General features: G+C 40.8%; 2 protein-coding genes across 2 annotated transcripts; one reads left to right on the forward strand and one right to left on the reverse strand.

Annotated features, from left to right (window-relative positions):
* Positions 1 to 4,205: 4,205 nt before the first annotated feature.
* Positions 4,206 to 13,905, reverse strand: edem2 (ER degradation enhancer, mannosidase alpha-like 2). Its single transcript, XM_038723441.1, has 11 exons — positions 13,628 to 13,905; positions 11,199 to 11,309; positions 10,706 to 10,745; positions 10,443 to 10,548; positions 10,223 to 10,348; positions 8,763 to 8,974; positions 8,441 to 8,582; positions 8,175 to 8,299; positions 7,914 to 8,058; positions 7,205 to 7,326; positions 4,206 to 6,299 (listed from the first exon to the last, which is right to left on the reverse strand). The coding sequence occupies exons 1-11, from the start codon at positions 13,717 to 13,719 to the stop codon at positions 5,817 to 5,819; spliced, it is 1,704 nt and encodes a 567-aa protein (XP_038579369.1). The 5' UTR covers positions 13,720 to 13,905; the 3' UTR covers positions 4,206 to 5,816.
* A 3,257-nt stretch (positions 13,906 to 17,162) lies between these two features.
* LOC119906141 (macrophage mannose receptor 1-like) lies at positions 17,163 to 23,087 on the forward strand. The gene is made up of 6 exons (XM_038723679.1): positions 17,163 to 17,236; positions 17,501 to 17,691; positions 17,903 to 18,122; positions 19,390 to 19,734; positions 21,697 to 21,797; positions 21,976 to 23,087. Exons 1-6 carry the CDS (start codon positions 17,200 to 17,202, stop codon positions 22,099 to 22,101), a joined length of 1,020 nt encoding a protein of 339 aa, XP_038579607.1. The 5' UTR covers positions 17,163 to 17,199; the 3' UTR covers positions 22,102 to 23,087.
* Positions 23,088 to 23,598: the final 511 nt, after the last annotated feature.

Genomic DNA, 23,598 nt, shown 5'->3' on the forward strand with positions numbered 1-23,598 from the left:
GAAGGGGTTCTGGAGTTTTGGGATTGAGGGGGATAAGAGGGAAGTAAAAAAAAAAAGGTAAGATAGGACACAAGAAGAAAGGAAAGAAAGGGGCAAGGAGTCAAGGAATTAAGGAATAAAAACATGAAGACAGAAAATAAGAGGATGATGTAAGTAAAATACGGCGTGGAAGGAAAGAAGACAATCGAGGTTTGGGCCATAAATAAGCTGAGATTAGCAGAAATGTAGAAAGAAAGTTATGAGGCAGTGAGAGAGAGTGAGGGGAAAAAAGACAATAAACATTTTAAGAGAATCATGGGGAGGAGGAGGAGGAGGAGGAGTGATGGAGGAGCAATGAAAAGGTCAAATAGAAGAACCCCACCCAGAGAGAGAGAGAAGAAGGGGATGATGACAAGAGGGGAAGGGAACAACAAGGAAGGAGCAAATATGAGTTAGATGTGAAGGGAGGGAGGAAGGAGAGGAAAGGTGAGGAGTCCCACCCTGGATGACGGAGGAGGGGATTTCTGCTGAAGCTAAATGACAAACAGAACTGAATCCAGTCAGTTGTTCTCCACAGTGACGGAAACGGTACAAACTGTTACACCTCAGAGAAGAAAAGCTCCGATAAACAACAGCTTTGTTATTATCAAGTAAAGCGATCAGGGGTAAATCAGCGGTCGCCAGTCGTGAACTACTCAACGACGCATTAAAACTTATCGCTGACACATCGCCGACGTCTGCCAGATATCTAGCACGCCAATTATCTGGAGGAGTCGGTCGACTCGACGTCCACATCCAGCCAATGAGAGCAGGCAGCTACTTTTCACTGCTAAACACTTTTTCCTCCCCTCCAGCTCTCTGTAGCTCAGACGATCGCTGCTACCTGCTGTGCTGATCCATCCTTTCACCCAGATTCTTTGTCTTTACAATAACAAACAGATGTTTCCTGTGTTGGTTCGCGTCATTTCCCGTTTCACGCTTCACATTCACGTGTTTTCTTGAGGAATTGTGGTTTGGAGACCAGCATCCGGTGACACGGCCGCTGTCAGCTCGTGTGACCCCCTGTTACCGATCAGTCACGTAGTGTGAACGCCACGACGACTTCAAGACTCCCGTCACAAGACGGTAGGTCGTGCACGGCGATCAGCTGACGCCGAAAGTCGTGTGGTCTGCACGAGCCTTAACATGCGATGAAACGCCTGTGGTCAGATTAAAGACCCACGTCTCCTTTTGTGGCCTTTAAGAGTCAATATGGGGTTTGGGGTCCTTCGCCAAGTGAACAGGAGGTGTGGAGTTTGTCAAACTCTGACATCATGGTATTTCTGGCTGACTCATTTAAGAATTCAACCCGTTGTCACTCATCACATGTGGACGGATGGTCAAGACCCCCTCGCGTCAGTTTGTAACGCACTGGGGGTCCCTGTAGAATCATTTATGAACAGAAACTGTTCATAAAAGTTTTTATTTAAGTTGCTTTAGAAACCTACCTATCTCATCCACACCTGATCTTTTCCTAAACCTAACCAACTACTTTTGGTCCCCAAAGCTAACCGAAGTGCAAGATTTAACAACTCTAACCATTTTTATTTTGAAAGCCTGAACAGACGATGCATATTTATTCTTTGTATTTTGACCGCGGAGCCCTACACGTCCAAAAGCGACACTAAAGAGTACACCGAGAGTTAAAAAGCGTCGCCAAGACATCTTGACCAATCGTTCACGAGTGACAAGTTGGAGTCTTTATTATGCATTGTTGTCAACCTTGTGATATTATGCTAATTACAGCACCCGACAGTGATGTCATAGTGTACCAGTACACTATGACATCACTGCAGCAAGGTGAGAAATTTAACCACTGGATGTCAACAGATCCAAAGATTTTTAAGCGATGTTAAGTTGCTATTTGTGAATCATACCATTATTGGTGTAATTCACAAATAGCAAAAATGGTATTTATTGGTACCATTTATAAATACCATTATTTTATAATGGTATGGTCATTATGGTAATGATATTAACCATTATAAAGCCATTGTTTAATATATTAATAATAAAATTGTTTTAAAATTGGAGCTTTGGCTGTCGCAGGTCAACCAGTTTTATCATCTGTCTAAAACGCTACCAACCAGTTGTGTCTCCGTCATGAAGCATAAACCCGTCTAAAGATTTCAGCCATCGCTCAAGTTCTTTAAAATTCAGTTTTTGTAACTCCCGACGGACCGTTTAGCCCCTGACTGTGGCTTTGAATTGTAGCTCTGCTAGTCTGGAGCTTAAAGTGAGAGCGGTGATTTATATACAAATCAAATTTCTTAGCTAGTTTTAATTCGCTAGCTTGTTTAAAAATGAGGCTGCAAAAATCTGCTCTGTGAGACGGACGAGCGATGGACCGTACAAAACGCTCCAGCAACTCTTTCCAACACACTTCACAGTGTGGGCTGCCCTTTAGTGGGGAACATGGTTCAGTTTGGTTCCTCGCATAAAAACATCTAACGCAACTGAGGTAGAGATTCTGCAGGAGCTGCAGATGTTTCTAATTCAAACTCATGTGACTGCGTTTACAGTCAGAGTGGTTCTGAATATTCTGAACGTCCACACTGCCTCCCCCGATCTCTCTCTCTCTCTCTCTCCCCAACAAACTCTGAGTCTTTAGAGTCTGGACGCCACAAATTGCACAGATTATACAGATTACAGAGCCCACTGTCGCTGACAGTCTCTGCTGGAAGACGTTCATGCCGTTGCACCGGTGACATCGAAAGTGACAGAAAAGGTTGTGTGAAAAAGAAGGAGAGAGAAATTCAAACCTACTTTCACACCTCCGCACAAAAGCGGGTGTGATTTTTAGGATCGTCCGTTTCGGGAAGCTGTCTCCTCGATTCCACCGTTAAGAAAAGAGGGTTTCAGAAACAGTGGTGCTGTAGCTGAGTGACCTGAGGAGACACAAGGACACGTAATCTTAACATCTCTCCGTTGTTTTTTCTGTGGTTGCCAACATGTAATATAACTCAACCCTGAATCACCTGACTCATTTGCCTCCACTCTAAAACTATGTGGTTGTAAATGAGTCTGTAATTTGGTCCTTTTTGCTTTGGGACTACTGAGCCCAAGCCTTTGTTTTATGCCGCTTGTCTTCCTATAGATCCTCCAGAGTTTATAGAAACACAACAGAGGTACGTGAAGTATATTTGACTGGCATGAAACGACACTTTTATCTCACAGGTGAGGTGTTAATTCTTCTTAAAGCATGTGAACGTGGGTGAAACTGATTTATTAGCGTATCATGTAACTTTTAACTAGTAAAATAATATTAGTAGTAGGGATGCGGCAACAATTATTTTGATTTATCTGTCGATTATTTTCTCAATTAATCGATAAGTTGTTTGTCAGGAATGGTGAAAAATGTCAAGTAGTGTTTCCCAAAGCCAAAGATGATAAAGATTTTTTACATTTCTTTCTTAAAAATATACTTAATCGATTGTCAAAATAGCTCTTAATAGCGAATACTTTAATAGTTGACAACTATCAATCAGTTAATCGTTGCTGGAATCTAATTAGAAGTCACCTGAGTTACATTAATTGTCATATTAATTGCTGACGTTGCACATGTAAGGTGATTTAACAAAGATGATTTTTTGTTGTTTTTCCAGGTAATTCAGCGAGAAGACACCCGGATGCTGAAAAATTTTGTCTTTCACGTGAAAAAAAAAAAAAGTAACAGGGAAATATTTTTGTGCAATGAATGAAACATTTCCCTAAAACTATATTTGGAGGTCCCTGCAGGATCCTGGAACCACAAGAACCAGAGATTTGGATGGTCATACTGCTGAGAGTGGATATACTGCCTCCTGCTGGCAGCTCCAAACAACTACAGCCACACATGTATCCAGCATTTTAATATTTCAAGTATGGAGCTTCAGCCACGTGATAACAAAGCTGGGGCTCTTAGCATGCATCTTAATTCACACGTTAACAATCTTAAATTCGCTCTGTGAGACTCCAGACACACGTTACAAAGACACTTCCAGTGACGACTGCCCTTTAGTCTTACTCTCTCACGTTTCCTGGTTTTATCAAGTCAGGAACCTGGTCCGGATTTTGGTTCCTCGCCACAACAAAAAGTCTAAAGCAGAGCTGAGGTAGAGCTTCTGGTGTTGCAGATTATTTTTCTACAGTATGAACTTCAGTCTAAAGACAAAAGCCCGGCAATGAACAGAAAGAGACAAATCACACAGCATTCAAATAAAAATATATTTCACCTTCAGTATAAATTAGAGCTACAGAGACAACACAAGGTCAAGGTCCGAGTTCTTGGGTCACTTGGGTGCCGTCGTCACAACAAACAGATTTATGAATGATGTTAAATCTGTTTGATTTTGCCACATTGGGCTTAAACCAGTTTGGAACCTCATTGCTCCTATTGTGATATTTTAATGTCCCAGCGGCTGTTTGTGTTACTAATTTATACAGAGTTGCTCTACGCCGCACGCCGCCGCACGCCACCGCACACCACCTCACTAGAAATGTAACGCAGACCACAAGAACTGGTAGCATTGCATTTCCGCGTTGTCTAAAGCAGCTGTTGTTCAACATCGATCAGCTGCAACTCCCACATGCTCCGCTCAGTTTCAGCCGCCATTGTTTGTAGCAGCCAGCGAGGAGGAAGAAGAAGAAGAAACTTAACTCTCGCCGTGTTTCCATCAATGTTTTTTAACGCGCATTCTGAAGTATTGCATTTAAAAATCCTTAATTTAGCAAAAAAGTTTTTACGCTCGCTTGAGGTGTTTTTTGTCTAAAAAGAGTAAATTCGCTAAACGGGAGATGGAAACACTTTTTCCGAATAAGTTCTGACGCAGTGAACTTTTACTCACATCTGATCAGCTGTTTCTGCTGTCGGCGTCTCGCCCGGTTGTGCAGAGTTCTGCACGCCTGCCCAGAATTTCCTGCACCTCGCGGCTGGTGACGCTCATTTGTGCTGAGAAAAGAGGTGGATGCAAATCTGGGCAGGAAGCCTTCATCAGCTGTTCTGCTGAATTATGCATTCACCTCTTAAAGGTCCTTTTCAGATCCTTTGCTCTGCACGCTGATCAAACTCGGTCATCACCGCTTATTTTTGCTGAATCTCAGTGAATGCTGCTTCTACGGAGTGTAATAAAATTTTAACGACTCTAAACGTTCATAAAATAAATACTTCAAATCATTTATCACCATTGATGAACCCCACAAAGGATATTATAGCGTTGCAGAACTCGGCATAACACCGGATATTCCATTAACGTGTAGAAACAAGGCTGGTAGCAACTTGCCCGCTTGAAACACATTCCTGAGGGACCTCTTCTCAGATCAATGACCATCAGGTTCACGCGACTGGATTTGTTTCTGGTTTGGAACCCAGACGTCTTGTTTATTACAGCCATGTGTAACCTCGACTCCTGGCGTAACCTGGTTTCCAAACCAGCTGATGGAAACGCACGTTTCACAATTATTTATTTCGTTTTTTTTTCGACATTTCAAAAGTACTCTTAAAATTTGCATGACAATTGAAACCTGCCGCCAACTAGCAGTAACTGCAAAGCGACGCAGACACCAACGCACAAGTATAAAAGCTCACAACGGCAAGCATTATTGTGAGCATTCTACAATCCTGAGTCAAATTCCTCGTTTGTGCACACATACCAGGCAAATAAAGCTGATTCGGATTCTGATAAATTGGCCTTTAGTTCTCTGACAAGCTGACAAAAAAAAGTAACAGTGAGAAAGAAACACCAGCTGACTCCAAAGAGCGGCTGAATCGAGCCCAGATATCAAGAGTTCCTGGTCATCCTGTGATCCAGGACCGAGTGTCAGGTGTCATCAGTGAAAACTTGTCCCAGGACGGAGAGTCGAGCGCTGAACGGCTGAACCGGGCAGGACAACAGGGGGCGCGTCTTCTTCTCGCCCGGTTTTAGTGCGATGCTCTCCGATTGGCTTGGGGGAGGGCGTTCTGTCTGTTTGGTGGGCGGCTTCGATTGGCTGCTGGACTTTTCTGCGGGCTGCGATAGGCTGAGGAGGAGGTCTCGGAGCTCCTGTCGGTCCTGGGCGTGGCGGCTGCAGCAGTACAGCGCCGCCGGGTCGAGAGGGTGAGCCTCCGTGTTGAAGATGAACCCCCCGGCCCCTAAAACGCACTGCCCCCCGTCACCTCCCTCCTCCCAAGCCCCGTCCCCCTCGGTCCCGCCGCCGTGCAGGAAGTGGGCGGGGTCAAACAGCAGGTAGAGGTACTTGATGGTTTCAGCTAGAAAGAAAGACTCCATCCGGTTGTCCAGCTGGTGATCGCGCAGATCTTTAACCTGCAGGAGGAGAAACAACAGATTCATTGATTTAACACGTTTAAATTGGTTCCAACCACTGTTTTCATTTTAAATCTATAAATAAATAATACATTTATTTTTTTGTTTTGAGATTTCCACGTCGAAAGCGGATATATTTTAGACAGTAGAAAAAAAGTGTAAAATGAAACCAGACATTAAGTTAGGATGGATGCTTAAACATGTAGTCAATTAAAAATAATATAACATAAAATTAATTTATTTTAATTAATTTACCAAACTAGAAAGTTGCAGCTTCTCCAAAGTACAGCAAACATCAGACCAACACAAACATCACCCGAGTGCTACACGAGTAAAAGGTGCAGCTCCCCGACATGCAGTTGACTCACGGCCCGACCACGAGAACAACAAACGCACATTTTCAGCTGAGGACTGCGGCTCACTTTGGCTTCAACTCAACACTCAGCTGATCTCAGTAAACACTTTCCTGATTAGTCTTCTTCAACACAGCATGATGTTCATTTAGTAAATTATGGTCCCATTTATTTTAAAATAGGCCACAAAGCGGAGGATGTTTCAGAGCGGGATTATCTATGACTGACAAGCCGTTACCATGGCGACCTGTTTGGGAAGTCGTTCTCCCGACTTTGGTGTGTTCGTGTGCTTTTAATGTGCATGGAAGCTACTACAAAGACGTGTTGGATTAGCGTTATCAGATCGTTTAACCTAAACCTAATACCATTGTAAGAATGAACGTTAGCAAAAACACTCACGTGCAATAAGTGATTTTGCACCGTTAATCAAAAGTTTCTAACCAACAACCATGTTGCCGGCTGAACGACTTCCGAGGAGCCAGTAAGGGTTTTCATGACACAGAATTTAGACCAAATCAGCTTCAGGCTAAATTTTGGACAAACAGATCTTACAGTGGCGTATCCGCAGGGCGTCTTGGCGATCCTCTCTATGGACTCCAAAGCGTCGAGGCCCAGCTGGAGGTAGGTGTGGTCACCTGTCGCCCTGAACAGGTACATGGCACTCTCTATTAACTCTGGAATAAATGAACACAGAAACACTTAGGGCCTGATTCACTAACATCCTGAATAAAGAGGACTAAACTGCGTGTGCATTTAAAATATTGCACGTGTAATTTTAGTACCTGTTATGGGTGATTTACTAAGAATTATTGCTTGATGACAGCAGGTGCAAACACAGTGGAGGTGGCCGTATTTAAATGAGGGTTTTGCGTGTTTTAATGGTTTCCGCCATGGAGAGTCGGGAGGGAAAGCAGCCGCTGCGTAAAAACCTTGGTTTGTTTCATTCAGTGCGTCCCGAGTATGTGGAAATCGGCTGTACCTGCCCGTCCTACTTGGGACAGCACACCTGAAAAACTGCATAGGGAAACCCCAGCAGAAACAGATCCAGCATGCTGGAACGACCCAGACGCGAGGAAAAGCCAGCAGATCGCCCCATTCCCTCTCCGATACCGGAGATAACGGATTGTGTCGCTGTGAACAGTTGGTGATCTAATATTTTTAATTTCTCTGGCTGTGTCTACCATAACATCTCTGCAACACTTGGTGGTTTGCACCTTCAAACTTTATTCAAATATGCATGAGGTGAAGTGGTTGGACTGACCTGGTCTCAGCGGGTATCCCTCTCTCTTGTCCACAGTGTAACCCTGAGGGATGCTGTAAAACTCCGGCAGACCGCCAAACTGCCTCCACACAGAGTAATAGTTCTGGAAAGTTCTTACAGCGCTGTCCAGGTTCCCCACGAGAGACTGAAACACAAAAGGAAATTAATATTTATGAAGGCAATTTCATCACAAGTGTGTTGAGTATTTAAGCATTCGAAAGCAGCATTAAACAATGTTTGTTTTCAGTGAACTGTATGCACCTGCAGGCCGGGCCAGAAGGCCTCCAGAGACTGGAAAACAGGCATGGAGACGGTTCCTTTATGCATCTGGACCCACAGGTACCAGTCGTCAAATCTGGTGTAGTTCTGAATGGCTCGATCGTACGCTGAGAAAAATTTAATTAACAGTTTTACGCGTTAAGCTTTTCTATTCGTTATCTGTCGGCCGTCAGGATGTGGTTGTTGGTTGTGTAGGGCCTTGCTCAAAAGGCAGCGGTTGGAGAAGGAGGGGGTTGCGTGAGCGTTACCCTGGAACATGTCGAGCAGCTCCTCGTCCTGCAGCATGATGGCGCCTTTCACCAGATACTCAAAGTAGGAGTCGACGCCCGCTCCGATGCCAGCGTCCTGCGCCACCCACTTCTTCGAGAGGATGTCGATGTGGTTCCCCACCTGGACAGACAGACAGACGGGTAAGAGAAAGAGACGGGTGTCTTTTTAGGAACACGTCTATTTTCTGAAAAATCTCTTATGTATTTCTTCGAATCTTTTCAACCTTCTCCGTTACAAACGGCAAATCAGCAGTTTTGAATTTTAGTTGTTAAGTACTGAAGTAAAAATCAGAGTAATTACCAGTCCGATGTCAGATCTGGTCTGCCACAGGGCTCTCAGGGCTCGGCGGGCTACGTCCTCAAACGTTGCGTCTCCTGTGAGTCGACTCAGCGTGGCGAACTCCAGGATGAAAGTTCCCACGCCGGCGGTACAAGTTACGGGCGTTTCGGTGGGACTGACGCCGTTCAGCAGGTTCACCGTCCCGTACGGCATGCCGGTGGGAGTCTGGAACGCTAAAAACATTTATCCAACATGTCACGGCTCTCAAAGTCCAGCACGCAACATAGAGATCATTATTGTTACGACTTAGGGGTTAATAATGTTGCATGTTTCAATAACTAATAAATGGGTCAATCCTTTTTTCAAGTAATCCATTAATCAGTTAGACTAGAAATGTCAGAAAATAGTGAATAAACAGGCAACCGAAGTTTACTAAAGGTCGTGACTTCTTCTAATTTGATTTTCTGTCCGACTAGCAGTCCAGAAAACAAAGATATTTACATTTATAATAATATAAAAGAGAGGAAAAACTGCTAATTGTCACTTCTGAGCAGCAGCCATCTGCGCTTGATGCATAACTTTAATTATTCTATTATTAAAATAGTTGGTGATTCGTGTTCTTTCAGCCTTAGTAGTTAATATGAATATTAGTGGAATAAAACACTCCATGAAAGCCAATAATGCTGCTTTCTGCTTCCATCTTTGCTAATTTTTATGCACTCTACAGTTTACTCAGGTCAGACTGGGTAACTCAAGAAGTCTCCCCTCTCTTCATTCAACCTACCACTAACGTTTCATCTGTACAAAATGAACTTCTGCACCTCCGTCACCTCGTTGTGATGTACCGTCAGTGCCCAAGCTATGAAGACGCAGCTTCTGTCATAACCTGTGATTGCTCCTGCTGGTGTGGACGCTCAAACCAACAAAGTCTCAGTGAGGACATTTGATCACAGCAAAACGTCTGACAGCCGTTTAAATTTGCTAAAATTTGCATTTAGTTTGGTTGCTGCACACTGTTGCCTTGCAGGACTTTTAACTCTGTCCGTCTTCACATTAAACTGGCAACTTAAAACCTGAGTCTGGACATTCAATCTAGTGGCCGATTTATTCTGTGTATTTGTGTTCATATTAACCGGTATGCTAATTTTGGTTTGCGACAAACCAGCTTAAACAAAACAGCTGACTCCTGATAAGCTTTTTCAGCAGCTGATACGAGCAGCCTCTATCCTGATTGACTGGTTACCATGGTAAAGACTTGTCCCCATGTAGCCCCGCCCTAAAGCCTCCCCTGCTTCCTGGTCTCTGTTCCTCTAAACGGGACCGTAAGTTACTGAACGAACGTCATGCTGTGTTGAAGAAGACTTGGAGTCGCCCCCTGCTGGCTGTTAGAGAGAACGCAGGTTTAAGGTGTTTCAGCACCGGCTTCGCTTTTTCAGACTCCGAGGTTCCTGCTTGGTGTGTAAGATGTGGTGTTTTCATACCAGGCAGCAGTTTCCTGGCGGCGTCCTCGGCCATCCTCAGCAGTGGGCCTGAACAGGGCCAACCGGGCTCCAGCTCCATCCCCGCCCTTCCTGCCAACAGGTGAGCCGACAGCAGACCACCCACCACTACACACACACATAAACACACTGGACTATTAAAGAGAAGATTTTACTGAGGCACAGAAACTAAACTCATTCGTTCATCCGCCTCCTTCCGTACCTCTGATGTTGGTTTCAAACACGGAAGCGTTGACGTCGATGTCAAAGTCCACGGTGTCTTGGAGGAGCGACGCCACGCGCTGAAACTCTGTGCGGTTTCCCAAAACCTTCAGAGATACGTTATTCATAATTAAAAACAACACAGCTCCTGGGTCTACAAATTTAAAGCGAACACACGGCGGGACGCTGGCGTTTTTAATCACAGATGTTTACATTTGTAAAAAGGTCCTGTTCTGAAATCTAAAATTATTTTTCATATCTTACCAGCAGAGTGTCGAGAGCGTCGATCAGAGTGAGTGAGAAACTGTTGGGTAAAGATGGAGGATGTTTTATTATTGGCTGATTTGTTTGACAAAATGGCAGTCGAACAAACAAGTGAAAATAAAGTTTATATGGCATCAATCAAAAAAAAAAACAGTATAAAAAAAGAGGTTTTAGATTAAAATATATATTAAAAGGTTCATCTGAGTTAATTATGTGTATCAAGACAATAATGAAGAACTTTTGTGGCTGTAAATGTAAAAGAGATGCTGGATTTCTGGAAGAAAAGGCAGAAAAGTAGGTGGAAATTTACATAATTTACATCTGTGAATATAAAATGTAGATAAATGTAAATAAAACTATACATCTCATTTGGGAAATTAAAAAGTGGGTAGACCTGCAGTGTCCAGAGAGCCAATGTTACAGTATTCTTTTAATATTACTTCTTTAGCTTTTTTAGTTTTAGGGTATTTCATTTCCCCTGAAGTCACCTTACCTGCCCCAGGTGTCTTGTCCGTCACAGGTGAGTGGGCGGAGCTCGTCGTAGGGGAAAGCGTTGTCAAGGTAACTGTTGTAGGCGTGGTAGAACATGGATTTGATTCGCTGCCTGCAAAATTGAAGCGAGGGAGAATCTGTTTACTGACAGACATTTATGATTCTTTTGCTTAAACTTTACGACAGAATAAACCTGCATCCTCGTTTAGTCCACCTCAGTCCAGACTGACTTTCCTTTGTGTCCTGTTATCAGTGTGTCCTCCAGTTGCTTTTGTAGCTTTCAGTGATTCTATTTTATTTTAGAGACCTGTTATGCTTTTCCACATTTTATGACTTATCTACAATGTTATAATGTTGGATGTTCATGTTAAACAGGGCGAAAGCTTCAAATAATGAGGTTACAATTTTAAAAAGACATTTCTGTGAGCGTAAACCTCAGATTTCCTCCTGTTTTCAACGGCTTTTTCTACCAACGGCTCCGTAATTCAACACACGGAGCCAGACGGAGCCGCTGATCCATATATGGTCATTTGCTCCCACAGCAACGGCACGGCAACGCTCAGTCTGCCTGTTCCGCCCAGCAACAACAACAGCCTGGTAACATGTTTCAGGCCAATCAGAAGACAGTGGGCTTTGAGGGGGGGCCTTAAAGAGACAGGAGCATCTACAGCTTGTTTCAGACTGAGGCTGAAATGAAGGCCAACATGAAGAGTCAGTATAAGACAGAAAATTATTTTTTTGAACTTTGAATCATGCAAAGCTGCCATACAGGCGTCACAGAACTACAGTATAGGACTGGAAAAGCAGAATAACAGGTTTCCTTTAAATTGGACTTGTAAAAAAACAAGGGGACTTTTAACTAGAACCCATCTGGAATGGGGTTTTAAGAACAATACCAATTTTGAGGATTTTAAAATCGGAGATATCAGATAATGTCTTTGGACGGTGGGAGGAAGCCAGAGCGGACGGAGAGAAGCCACGCAGACACGGGGAGATAATGAAGACTCCACAAAGAAAGGCCTGGGACGACCAGGGCTCGAACCCACGACCTTCTCGCTCGTAGGCATCCAAAGACATGCAGGCAAGGTTAATTGGCGCCTCAGCCCGATGTCAGTCACAAAACCACGAACAGGATGCTTCCCACTAGAGCTGCAAGGATTAATCCATTTATTTGTCAATTATTAAATTAATCAGCAACTATTTGGAAAATTCCAAATTCTCTTAGTCCAGCTTCTTAAATGTGAACATTTTCTTCCTCTGTGACAGTAAAATGAATATATTTGGGTTGTGGACAGAACAAGACATTTGAGGACGTCACTTTTGGACACATTTTTCACCATTTGAGGACATTTTATGGACCAAACAATGCAAACAGAGCAGGATTATTAATCCAGAAACATCAGAGAGAAACATTTTACTGTACTGAGAGTACTTCTACTTTGATACTTTAAGTAGCCTATATTTAGCCGATAGTACTTGCATACTTTTACTTTAATGTTTAGAATGCATGACTTTTACTTCTAGTGGAGTATTTTCCCAGTGTGATTTTAGTACTTTTACTGAAGTAAAAGACCTGAATAATTCTCCTGTCCAGTTTCTGTGGCCTGTACTATGAAGGGAGTTCAACCTACTAACTCGAGGTTATCAGGCAAACTTACTGCCTGGAGTTAAACGGTACTATGAAGGTGGATCAGATGTTGGTTAGTTGAGTCCATGTTAACTTATTTGGAGTTGCTCCGTATTTCTCCAGAGGAAAGCACATTGGTAGTGTCAGGAAATTATGAATGTAAAGACAAGTTAATGGTTAAATCTAATATTGTGGCGGACGACAAAGCCAGAAAGGCTTGTTGGCATCGCATGGAGTAAATTTGCAGCCTACTTATCTTCCCAGTGTTCTTATTGTAGATCAAATCTCTTCTTTTATGTGTAATATGATTAAGATGTAAAGGTACAACTGCACATAAGGTCCATTGTAATAGAAAAGAAAGGAGCCAGCAGAGAGGGGGAATAATCTGAGACAGAATTTAATTTCCAGGATTAATCTACAAGTAAAAAACTTGAACATTCTGACATTATAGTCACACATTCATGAGAGAAGCTTCACAAACACGCGTCTGCCGGGTATTAATGCATGAACTGGAAAGTTATGTTAAACTTTGCAATCAGATTTAGCAGTGAGGAAATACTGCTGAGTTTAGCCCACAATCACTATCATGCACCTCAGAGACTTTGCTGTGGATCGGGCGTATTCAGAAAAGTGAAAGAGTGATTTTCGTTTTTATTTTATGACATTAATTTCAGGGAATTTCACACGTAAATTAATCTAAATCTAAATATGTGAAAACACTACAGGCTAAGAAACTGTCCCGTTAATTAATTAAGATTTCCTGTCTAAAATCCCAGCTCGCTGTCTGAACACAGGTGCGTTACCTGACAGCAGCCATCTCCTCCTCGGTGAACTGATGAGTCGCCGCATCGTTCAGCAGCCAAACAAACAGCGCCACGCACACCTGAGCCCGCATGAAGAGAGGGAGGCACGAGGACACCCGGGAGAGAGACACCGGGCGGGACTCGGACACGGTGAACACAAACAACCGAGGTGAACACGGGATAAACACGGGATAAACACGGGATAAACACGAGATAAACACGGGAGCGCAGGTGGATTCACTCTGTTGTTGTCCCAGCTGTCAGGAAGTGAACGGCGTGCGCATGCGTCGCCCGCTACGCTGACGAGCGCGTTTACCGTGAGGTGCGTTCAAGAACAATTCGGGTTTTTTTTTAGCAACGTTAAGCGAATGTGAATAAACTCTTGATAAACCACCGTGGACTGTGTGGAAGAAAACCGCACTGAACTCAGTATTAGCTGACTGATTAAAAGACAAAATAAACATTAAGTAACTGCTGTTTTGGTACTTAAGAAGTCTTGTCAACGCTTTTTATTTCTTTTATGACGGTTTTCAAGTTGTAGGTAGAGCTGCAATTAACAGACTGTTAATAACGTTACATTTAAAAAAAAAACTTTATTGACATCTTCAAATAACAAACAGGCAACTTTAGTAATGTTAAATAAAGCTAACATTAAATAAATAAATTAAGGGGATTTAATTAAAAATACACTTTAAGTAACTCAAGTGTCTTAAGGAAATGTTGTTTCTTATTCATTTAAATTAATCTTTTATGCATGTTCTTTTATTATCATTCCTGTTTATGTTATACATATATATTGTTTTTCATCCTTTACCTTTTCTCTCATTATTAACTTTTTCTTTATCATTATACTCATTATATTAGTCTGTCCACACATGTAGGGTTCAGGTCAGAGCTGTGAGGTTGTTTTGGTGTTTTCCTTACTTGCTGTTTCTCTCTCAACCTTGAAAGTTCATTCAAGGCTGAGAGAGGATCTCTGTTCCCCAACACATAGAAAGCTAGACTGTGTAAATGATGCATCCCTTTGCTCAGGGGGCCAGATGCCTGAGGTCTCTGGACCAGCTGTATTTGTGCTTTAGTACTTCTCTGTTTGTTCTCTTTTATTAATAAATTCTTCAAAGGCAACGGTTTGTTGTTTCTCTAATTATATGCTGAATGCCTCACCAGCAAGAGTCAGTTTCCACGACAGTAAAAACTTGGGGCAGCTTTAAAAAAGAATCACATTTACATCACAATTACAGTAATCGAATAAAGGCATAAAATTCTTTGTATCAATCACATATTCTGTCCAAAAACAAATTAAGGTTTATTTGCACAACAAAAAACAGTGCAGTGCAATTTAAATATAGAAGAAACAAATGTGCAAAGAGAAAACAAAATAAGATACTGATTTAAAAAAGGACACAAAAACTTTAAAATCAGAAACTTTAACAAAACTACTGACACAGTTTCTTCTTCTTCCAAGTTTTCATTTCCCTCCCTGTAAATATGACAAACTGCTGAGTCAGATTTTTGACATTGTTTTCTAAAAAGTACGCAGAATTGAAACAACAAGGCAGTTTAGCTTAACATCTAAAGGTAGATGTGGTTGACATGGTGTTGCAGGTGTGGAGATGTCTTAGTGTGGTTGGCTCTGTAGTAGCCAACTCTCTGCCCATGTGACACACCTTATGCAAAATTATTTTTTCTACTTTAATGATTGTAGTTGAGGAGCGTTTTGTTAATGGATGCGTTTCCATGCCAGCAGTGAGTGATGCCATAGTGTCAAGTAATGTGAGACGATACTTTTTACAACCCGTATGCAGCAAAATTTTAAACTTTACTTAGATTCTGTCGGGGAAATAAAGTTTGGACTGACTTGGCTGCTTCATTCCAAACAATTACATGGATATCATATAATATTATTATTATATTGTTATAGAATAGTTAAAGTTATCCTGCGCATCAGGTGTAAAGATTTGCACCAAATTTGGAGACACACATTTTGATCCAGCAGCTGTTTGATGGCTGTTTAACAGACAAAGTAAAGAAAACTTCATACAAACAGAACGACTGAGTACTGATGTCTGTGTAAAACCTACGTAGCTGTTAAAGCCGCACGCCTTTGTGCCTTTCTGTTTGTTTGGTGGGAGATTTGTTTGGGCAGCGTAAGAGGAGGTGACCCCGTGCTCAGTAGGATAACCAAATTTAGTCTACCGCCGTGCTAGCAGCTCTGTGAGACTGTGTTTAGGCAAAGTGATGCTTTGAAATGAATGCCATAATGTCACTGTGCTACCATGCTGATGTTTAGCACAAGCTAACATTTGCTACATAGAACAAAACACAGAGTAAAGCTGAGGCTGACGGGAACGCCATTTAGTTTAGCAAGTATTTGGTCATAATCCAAAGAAATGGGCAGAAGTGGAAGGAGTACTATTTATTTAAAAGTAGCATTACCACAACATACAGTACAAATTCTCAGTCCTGCATTCAAAATGTTACAGTAAAAGTATCAGCAGCAATATGTGTACTTCAAGTACTAAAAGTAAAAGTACTCATTATGCAGAATGGCCCATTTCAGGTGCTTCAGTGTTTTCATGACTTTAATGTTGCTGTTGGTGAAGGTGGAGCTGATTTTAATTACTTTATTGGCTAGCAGTGAATTTCACCCCTGGATCAATAAAGCCTTATCTTAACCTGTAATATTACATCATCATTTATTAGTTGATAATATTTTGTGTTATTAATCAGCATCTGCAAAATAACTAAAGTTATCAAATAATGTAATGGAGTTAAAAGTAATATTTGGGTTAGGGTTATGCCTCTGACATGTTGTGGAATAGGAGTATAAAGTAGCAGAAAAGAGAAATACAGTAAGAATTGATGTAGGTAAGTAAAGTTCATCCCTCGGATGAGACGTTAAAAGAGTTTCTGACTCATTGTCGTCATTAAAGATCCCGTGACATTTGTCGCAAAGAGTAGAGGGTCCAAACTTCCCAACCTGGCTTTCTCCATCTGGCCATCTAATCATCCCTCACAGTAACTGGCTCAATGTTTCCCTCCCTCTCTGCCTCAAGCTGATGTGTGGTCAGCGTTCTGGCGCTAAAAGGCTGCCGTGCATCACCCAGGTGGATGCAACACGTTGGTGGTTCCATCTCCTGTGTGGTCTCTGCGCTCTCTGTCCAGCCTGGTTAAATATACAGAATAATGATCATTCGTCACAGATTTTTATTGGCTTTTAATGTGGCTGTGGTCAGTAATGAACCCCCACCATGTTTGAACCATCAGCCTAAATATGAAAAAGAGTAATCTTCATCTAATGGCCATCAGCAGACAGTATTCAAGTTAATCTATTTATGCAGCGCCCGGTTCATAACCGAAGTTATCTCAATACCCTTTTCACATAGAGCCGGTCTACACTGTTCTCTTCATAATATTATTTACAGAGACCCAGACATACTGCAGAGCAATTGATAATGACTTTGCATGAAGTCAAAATGACTGTTAGGAGGTTAATATATAACGTAACGAGTCATTTCACCAGCTGCATATTTACGGTCAGACTAAAAGAGGGAAACAGGGAACAGACAAGGATGGAAAAAGTTCTTCTGAGCATCATCGCTGCATCAGGTAAGTGTTTTATATTTATATTTAATTAGTTATTAAATTCCCACTTTTTTATATTATGTGTTGTGGTTTCCTTGTGACAGCACTGTGAGAACTTTAACTTTCTCTTAATTGACTCACAGTCGAGCTAAATTCAAAAAACATCTTTTTCATATGTTTTTGTGTGTCATTATTTTCATAAAATCCATAAAGGAAGTGCTTTTACTGCCAAAACAAAGACCTGCTACAGAGACGAGATGTGTTTTATGTGCATGTGCGTCTCCACAGGTCTGTGCGCCGTCTCATCACATGTTCAACGTCAGTACCATTTTGTTTATGAGCTGAAGAACATGACTGAAGCGCAGAGCTACTGCAGAGAAAAATACACCGACCTGGCCACTGTAGACGACATGGAGGATGTGAAGACTCTGAACGAAATGGCAGATCTGAGCAAAATGAAGTACAAAGAATACAGCCATGTGAGTTCACATGTCGCTCTCTTTTATTTCAGACACTTTAAATGTACAGTACATAAACGCATAATACACCTGGTCAGAGAATTTTTATCTACGTGTATGTAATATAATTATTATTATTGATGCATTCAAGTGGAAGCATGATTTAGCTGGAAGTACCAAGCTTTTTATTACTAGAGAGGCTGAAGTAACACAAGTGAATAATATCTTTCAGAGAGCCTGGATTGGGCTGTACGATGATCTGCACAGCTGGAGGTGGTCACTGTCAGACAGACGTTTCTACAAGGACGGGGAGACGGAGTTCAGACAATGGGCCCCAAAAGAGCCCAACAACCAAGACAGTGGAGAACTCTGTGCACAGATGTATGATACTGGGCGATGGAATGACTACAAATGTACAAACCCTTTGAAGGCAGTCTGCATTGATGTCAGAGGTCAGAATAAACTAAAACAAAACTTCTTTTCTTTCATTATTCAGGCCTGTGTAGCGTCAGTCAGTCAAGTGTTGTAGCACTTTCATGCAGGTTAGTGCAATTTAGCGAGAAATAGAAATAATATAAAGGTGATTAAAAAGAAAAAAGAAATATATATGAAAAAACTGTAAAATTGATTTTTTTTTTTTAAATAACTTATTACACATGAATTAAATTTAAAAAAAGATTCAATAAAATAAATGATTGCGTTTAAATATTTAAATCATTAGCCAAGCTATGGAGGAAGTTTATAGTTAAAGATATCAACACTTCCTCAGACGGACTGTTCCAACGGCTCCGAGCATAAAAACTAAAAGCCGCCTCTTCTTTGGGACAACTGAAGGATCATTTCATACATTGCTATTGTGACAGACAAGCAGGCATGCACGCATTATGAAAACGGACAGGCATCCAGTGTAAGGCCTTCTTCTGGTCTTAAATAAATCAGCCTCTCTGTGCGTGATCAAAAAGCCTCACAGGTTTCAATCTGAGTCAAAACGACACAGAGGTTCTTGCCTGTTGGCTCCTCGAGAATGACATTTTAATTTAATATAAATACTGAAAAGCAAAAAATAAATAATAGGAAGTACTGTATAGGCTAAAACTTAAATAAGACTAGAAGTAAAGTATGGAAAAGACAAAATCATTAAGTGAATGACGGTGGTGGCATAAGTAGCGGCAATTTAGCGAGTCTAGTATATGTAAACAGTTTACACCAGAATTAATACCGAGTATTTTTCTGTATTAATATTCATATAGAGATAGTGTAAAAAAAATATAAAAGGGAGAAATGGACAAAACCTTCGTGCTGGGATTCATTAAGACAAATCAAACAGGTCTGTATGAGTTTAATAGAAAAATATTCATATGTAGAAAAACCTAAATATAATGTTTGCATCTGTTTAAGGTAGATTTGAATGACACACAAAGAATTACTCAAAAACTTCTATTATGATGATAATAACACATTTATTTTAGTTTATTGATGTTGTTTCTATATATCTCAGTGGATTATTATTATTATTATTATTATTATTATGTACATGTCTCGGAGGTGGATGTGATACAGGTGCACATACATGTGCACAGTGTGATGGAGCACAGTGCAAAGGATGCAGGTGTGATGTAGGTACGGAGCGTAATCCAGAGGCTGCCACCATCTGCGGTGCCATCTTCAGTCCTAGAATATGGGTGTATGTTCTGGTACTTCACTGTGGTTTATTTTCAGGGCCGACAGTGACGTTTGTCCTCTCTGACAACTCCATGACCTGGACCGAGGCCCAGAGCTACTGCAGAGAACACTTCACTGACCTGGCCAGCGTGAGAAACATGGCAGAGAACCAGAAGGTAAAGGAGCTGGTACCTGCCGGAGGAGAAGTCTGGATCGGCCTCTTTAGAGACTCCTGGAAGTGGTCGGATGGAAGTAACTCCTCATTCAGACTCTGGAACCAGGGAACAAAGGAACCTAATAACAACCATAAGAAGGAGGCTTGTGTGGCAGCAGCGTTTAACTACTTTGGGAAATGGGAGGACTTCAACTGTGACTTCAAGAGAGCATCCATTTGCTACAGTGGTAAGCTATCACTCATTGGATTTAGGTTAAGAATAACAACAAATGAGCAGAAAAAAGCATCCATAAATATCAAGTTGTGGGTAGAAAATACATTATAACATCTATAATGTAATATATATATATATATATATATACACATATATATATATATATATATATATATATATATGTGTATATATATGTATATACACATATATACACATATATATATATACACATATATATATATACACACATATATATATATATATATATATATATATATGTATATATATATATATATATATATATATATATATATATATATATATATATATATATATATATATATATATACATATATATATATATATATATATATATATATATATATATATATATATATATATATATATATATATATATATATATATATATATATGTGTGTGTGTATATATATATATATATATACACACACATATATATATATATATACACATATATATATATATATATATATACACATATATATATATATATATACACATATATATATATATATATATATATATATATATATATATATATATATATATATATATATATATATATATATATAAACGGCAGCAGGCCAACTGATCTGCCATAATGCGCAAAACCCAACACGGTAGATCTACAGTATTTATTGGAAAAATCAGTTTTTACTAGGATCCCCGTCAGCACCAGTATAAATGTTGGCTGTTCTCACTGGTCTCAATTGTTTCATAATGAAACATTAATTATAAAATAACATTTTCACTGGAAGGAGCTGAAAATAAATTGCACACCATTTTAATTTCTTTGCGTGTTTAATCACAAACTACAGTAATCTTATCTATTAAAGACAAAAGAATCAGTTCATCCAATGTTGAAAGTGCTTAAAACAGCTCTGCAGCCTGCTTAACATTACTGGAGCTCCACAACTACTGAAGGATCAGAACTGGTTTTCAGCCACTGGACTGCTGTGAAAGCAGGCAGTGGACCAAACCACTGTGAGGCGAGAGAGGGGGGACTCAAAATGTTAAACTTAAAACACACTTTAAATGCCCTGTTTGTATTCTTTTACTATTTATACAATGCTATTTTAAGTATATAGGGGGGGACTGTGATGTTGCAACAGGGTGTAGAACTCCTCACACTGGCAATCCGTTAAGTTTCAATCGCCTGAAAAATGCCATCAAAGACCATTTTACGCACTGCTTGTCGCCGGCACACAGTAGCAAGCATATTATCATTTGTAGTACTAATTGGAGGATGCACAAAAAAGCCAATAATAATAAGCATATAAGCTGCAGTCAATACAGAGTAATACAGTAGGCTACAATACATCCGACTTTATTTTCGCGGGTCGTGAACTCAACCTGTTCGGTAGAAACTTGTGCGCACGACAGTGGCTGATGGTGGAGAAGCGCAGCCATCCTGTCAGTCATGCAATGCGCGGCGTAGTTCATTAAGAAAGTGTGTTCATTTAAGTCTGTTTATCTTGTTTAATGTAAGTAATAGTACGTACCAGTTATAATGAAGAACACATTATTGATACATTGTGATTCAAAATAATGGTTGTTGTCTCAGACCAGTTTACTTACTCATCCATCCACCCCACAACCTCTTTCCATCGACTTTGACGCTGTTTATTCTAGGTCACCTGACTTCTGCCTATCAAAAAACAGAAATATGGGCCGTTAAATCAACCTATTTGGACGTTTTCCTGGTGAGGACAGGCTGGCAGATGTTTGTGTTGTTACTGTGCTGGCAGTAGAGGTCCTTGCTAAGCTAAGCTAAGCTAAACTAAGCTAAGGTTTTCTTGCAGCATAGAACAGATTAAATTAAACTAATAAGGACAGAGCTGCCACCTTTTTTCCTCTTTCATTATTAAAAGTGTTAAAATTTGGAACAGTGTCTGGTTGTTATTCTTTATATTTGGTTAATGTTTGTTTTTCAAAGCCGTGCCTGCTTCAAAGCAAGTGATGAAAGTGAGTCTGAAGAAGAAAAGCTCCTCTGTGGATCTGAATGACCCTGCTGTGATGGAGGACGTCTTGAAGCAGGTACAACTTTCTAATTACAACTGCTAAGAACAATGTTATTGTGTTACATTGTAAACATGTATTGAAAACATCTAGATAAAAAGATATAACAATAAAAGTGTGAACGAAGCTTCCAGATCAGAAGCATTGAGTGAAGACTGAGTGATTTTTCAGGAAAGTAAATTGTTTTGTATCTCAGCTCCAACAGAAGCTGAAGGACCAGGGGGTGAATGAAGACGTCAAACTGAGCTGGAAGAAGCAGTCGGATGGAAAGGTCTTCCACGAGGACCAGAAGGAGACAAAGGAGAGAGAAGATGAGCTTTAATGTTTAACTGCTGTGTTTATTTTCATGAGGGAAAATATATTTCTATTTTCAAAGTCCTCCTGTTAATGGGTCAGAATTAGGGATGCAGTGATTTCACTATTAACCGTGCTTCAAAGCGTGCATAAGCGTTGCACCAAAGTGTGTTTTTTAACCAACAAACAGCTTCAGCTTCACCAAAAGTGAACGTCAGTGTTTTTGGCTTCTCTGTCAGAATTTACCTCCTTTTCTTCCTGCAGTCAGGACGGGTTAATATTAACGAGGGGCGTTTCACTGACCATTTATAGGCAACTATGGGCGTTTGTAGGGTCGGACACGGCGCTCCCTCACATGTGCCACATTTCAAGTTGATTGTCATTTATAAAGGGAACTTGCTCACAGATATCGTGAAACCGTGATTATACCTCTGACTATAATCGTACCAACAAAATCTTTTATCGTTGCATCCCAAGTCAGAATAGAGCTGTAGCAACTGTCACAACTGTTTTGATAATAAATTAATCCTTTTAGTAATTTTTCCAAGCAGAAATGCCAAATATTCGCTTTTTACAGATTTTCAAATGTGAGGATTTGATGCTTTTATTTGTCATATATGATCATAAAGTTAATATGTTTGGGTTTTAGACTGTTGGTTTAATAAAACAAGACCTTTAAAATTTAATTGCAGCTGTGGGAAATTCTAACAGACATTTTCCAAAGCGACTTATATATGAGGAACAACTTACAAGCATTAACATCATGTACAGCACGAGATCTACAACTGACAATACATACTAGTAAGAGCAGCAATAAATACTAGTAAGAGGTAATAGCACATATCGCATCAATGGGGTAAATACCTATGGAAAGAAGTAAGACTTAACAAAAAAGTGCAATCAATACAGGCTAACTGTTTTCAAGAGCTCCTTGAAGTCAGAGAGGGACGCCCCTGCTCTGATGGCGTGTGGTAGCTCATTCCACCATCGCGGTGTCACAGATGAGAACAGCCGGGACTGGGATTGTTTTGTGTGAAGGGATGGCAGAGCCAGGCAGCGTTCGTTGGAGGAGCGTAGCGGCCGAGAAGGAACGTAAGTTTGTATTATGGAGTTTAGGTAGATGGGTGCAGACCCAGTAGTCACCAGTAGCAGCATTAGTGACTTGAATCTGATTCTGGAGGCCACGGGGAGTAATGGACCTCCACTTACAATTTCTAGATAAGACACTTTGAGATATGTTTAGATAAAATAAAAGGAGTTGGCCGGCCCACCAACTGGACAGTAGAATCTCTGGAGTGCTTGGTTGCTTAATCTCAGACCTGGTCAGCAATGTTTATGTGCTGCAAATAAGCTATGTAACAGGGCAGCTGAATCGCTGGGTAGCTAGCCAGAAATGTTTCTGGGGCGTTGGCCAGCTGAGTCTCAGTGAAGCAGGTCAAAAAAGTGTCTGGGGGCCTAGGAAGCTCCATCATGCCGAGCAGCGAGATGTCCGCAGCACTGGAGCAGAGCTGGACGTCCAAGAGTC

The sequence above is a fragment of the Micropterus salmoides genome, unplaced genomic scaffold (assembly GCF_014851395.1).
Source record: "Micropterus salmoides isolate LMB-PRFRI ecotype aquatic unplaced genomic scaffold, ASM1485139v1 Ms_hic_scaffold_16, whole genome shotgun sequence".
Classification (NCBI taxonomy): domain Eukaryota; kingdom Metazoa; phylum Chordata; class Actinopteri; order Centrarchiformes; family Centrarchidae; genus Micropterus; species Micropterus salmoides.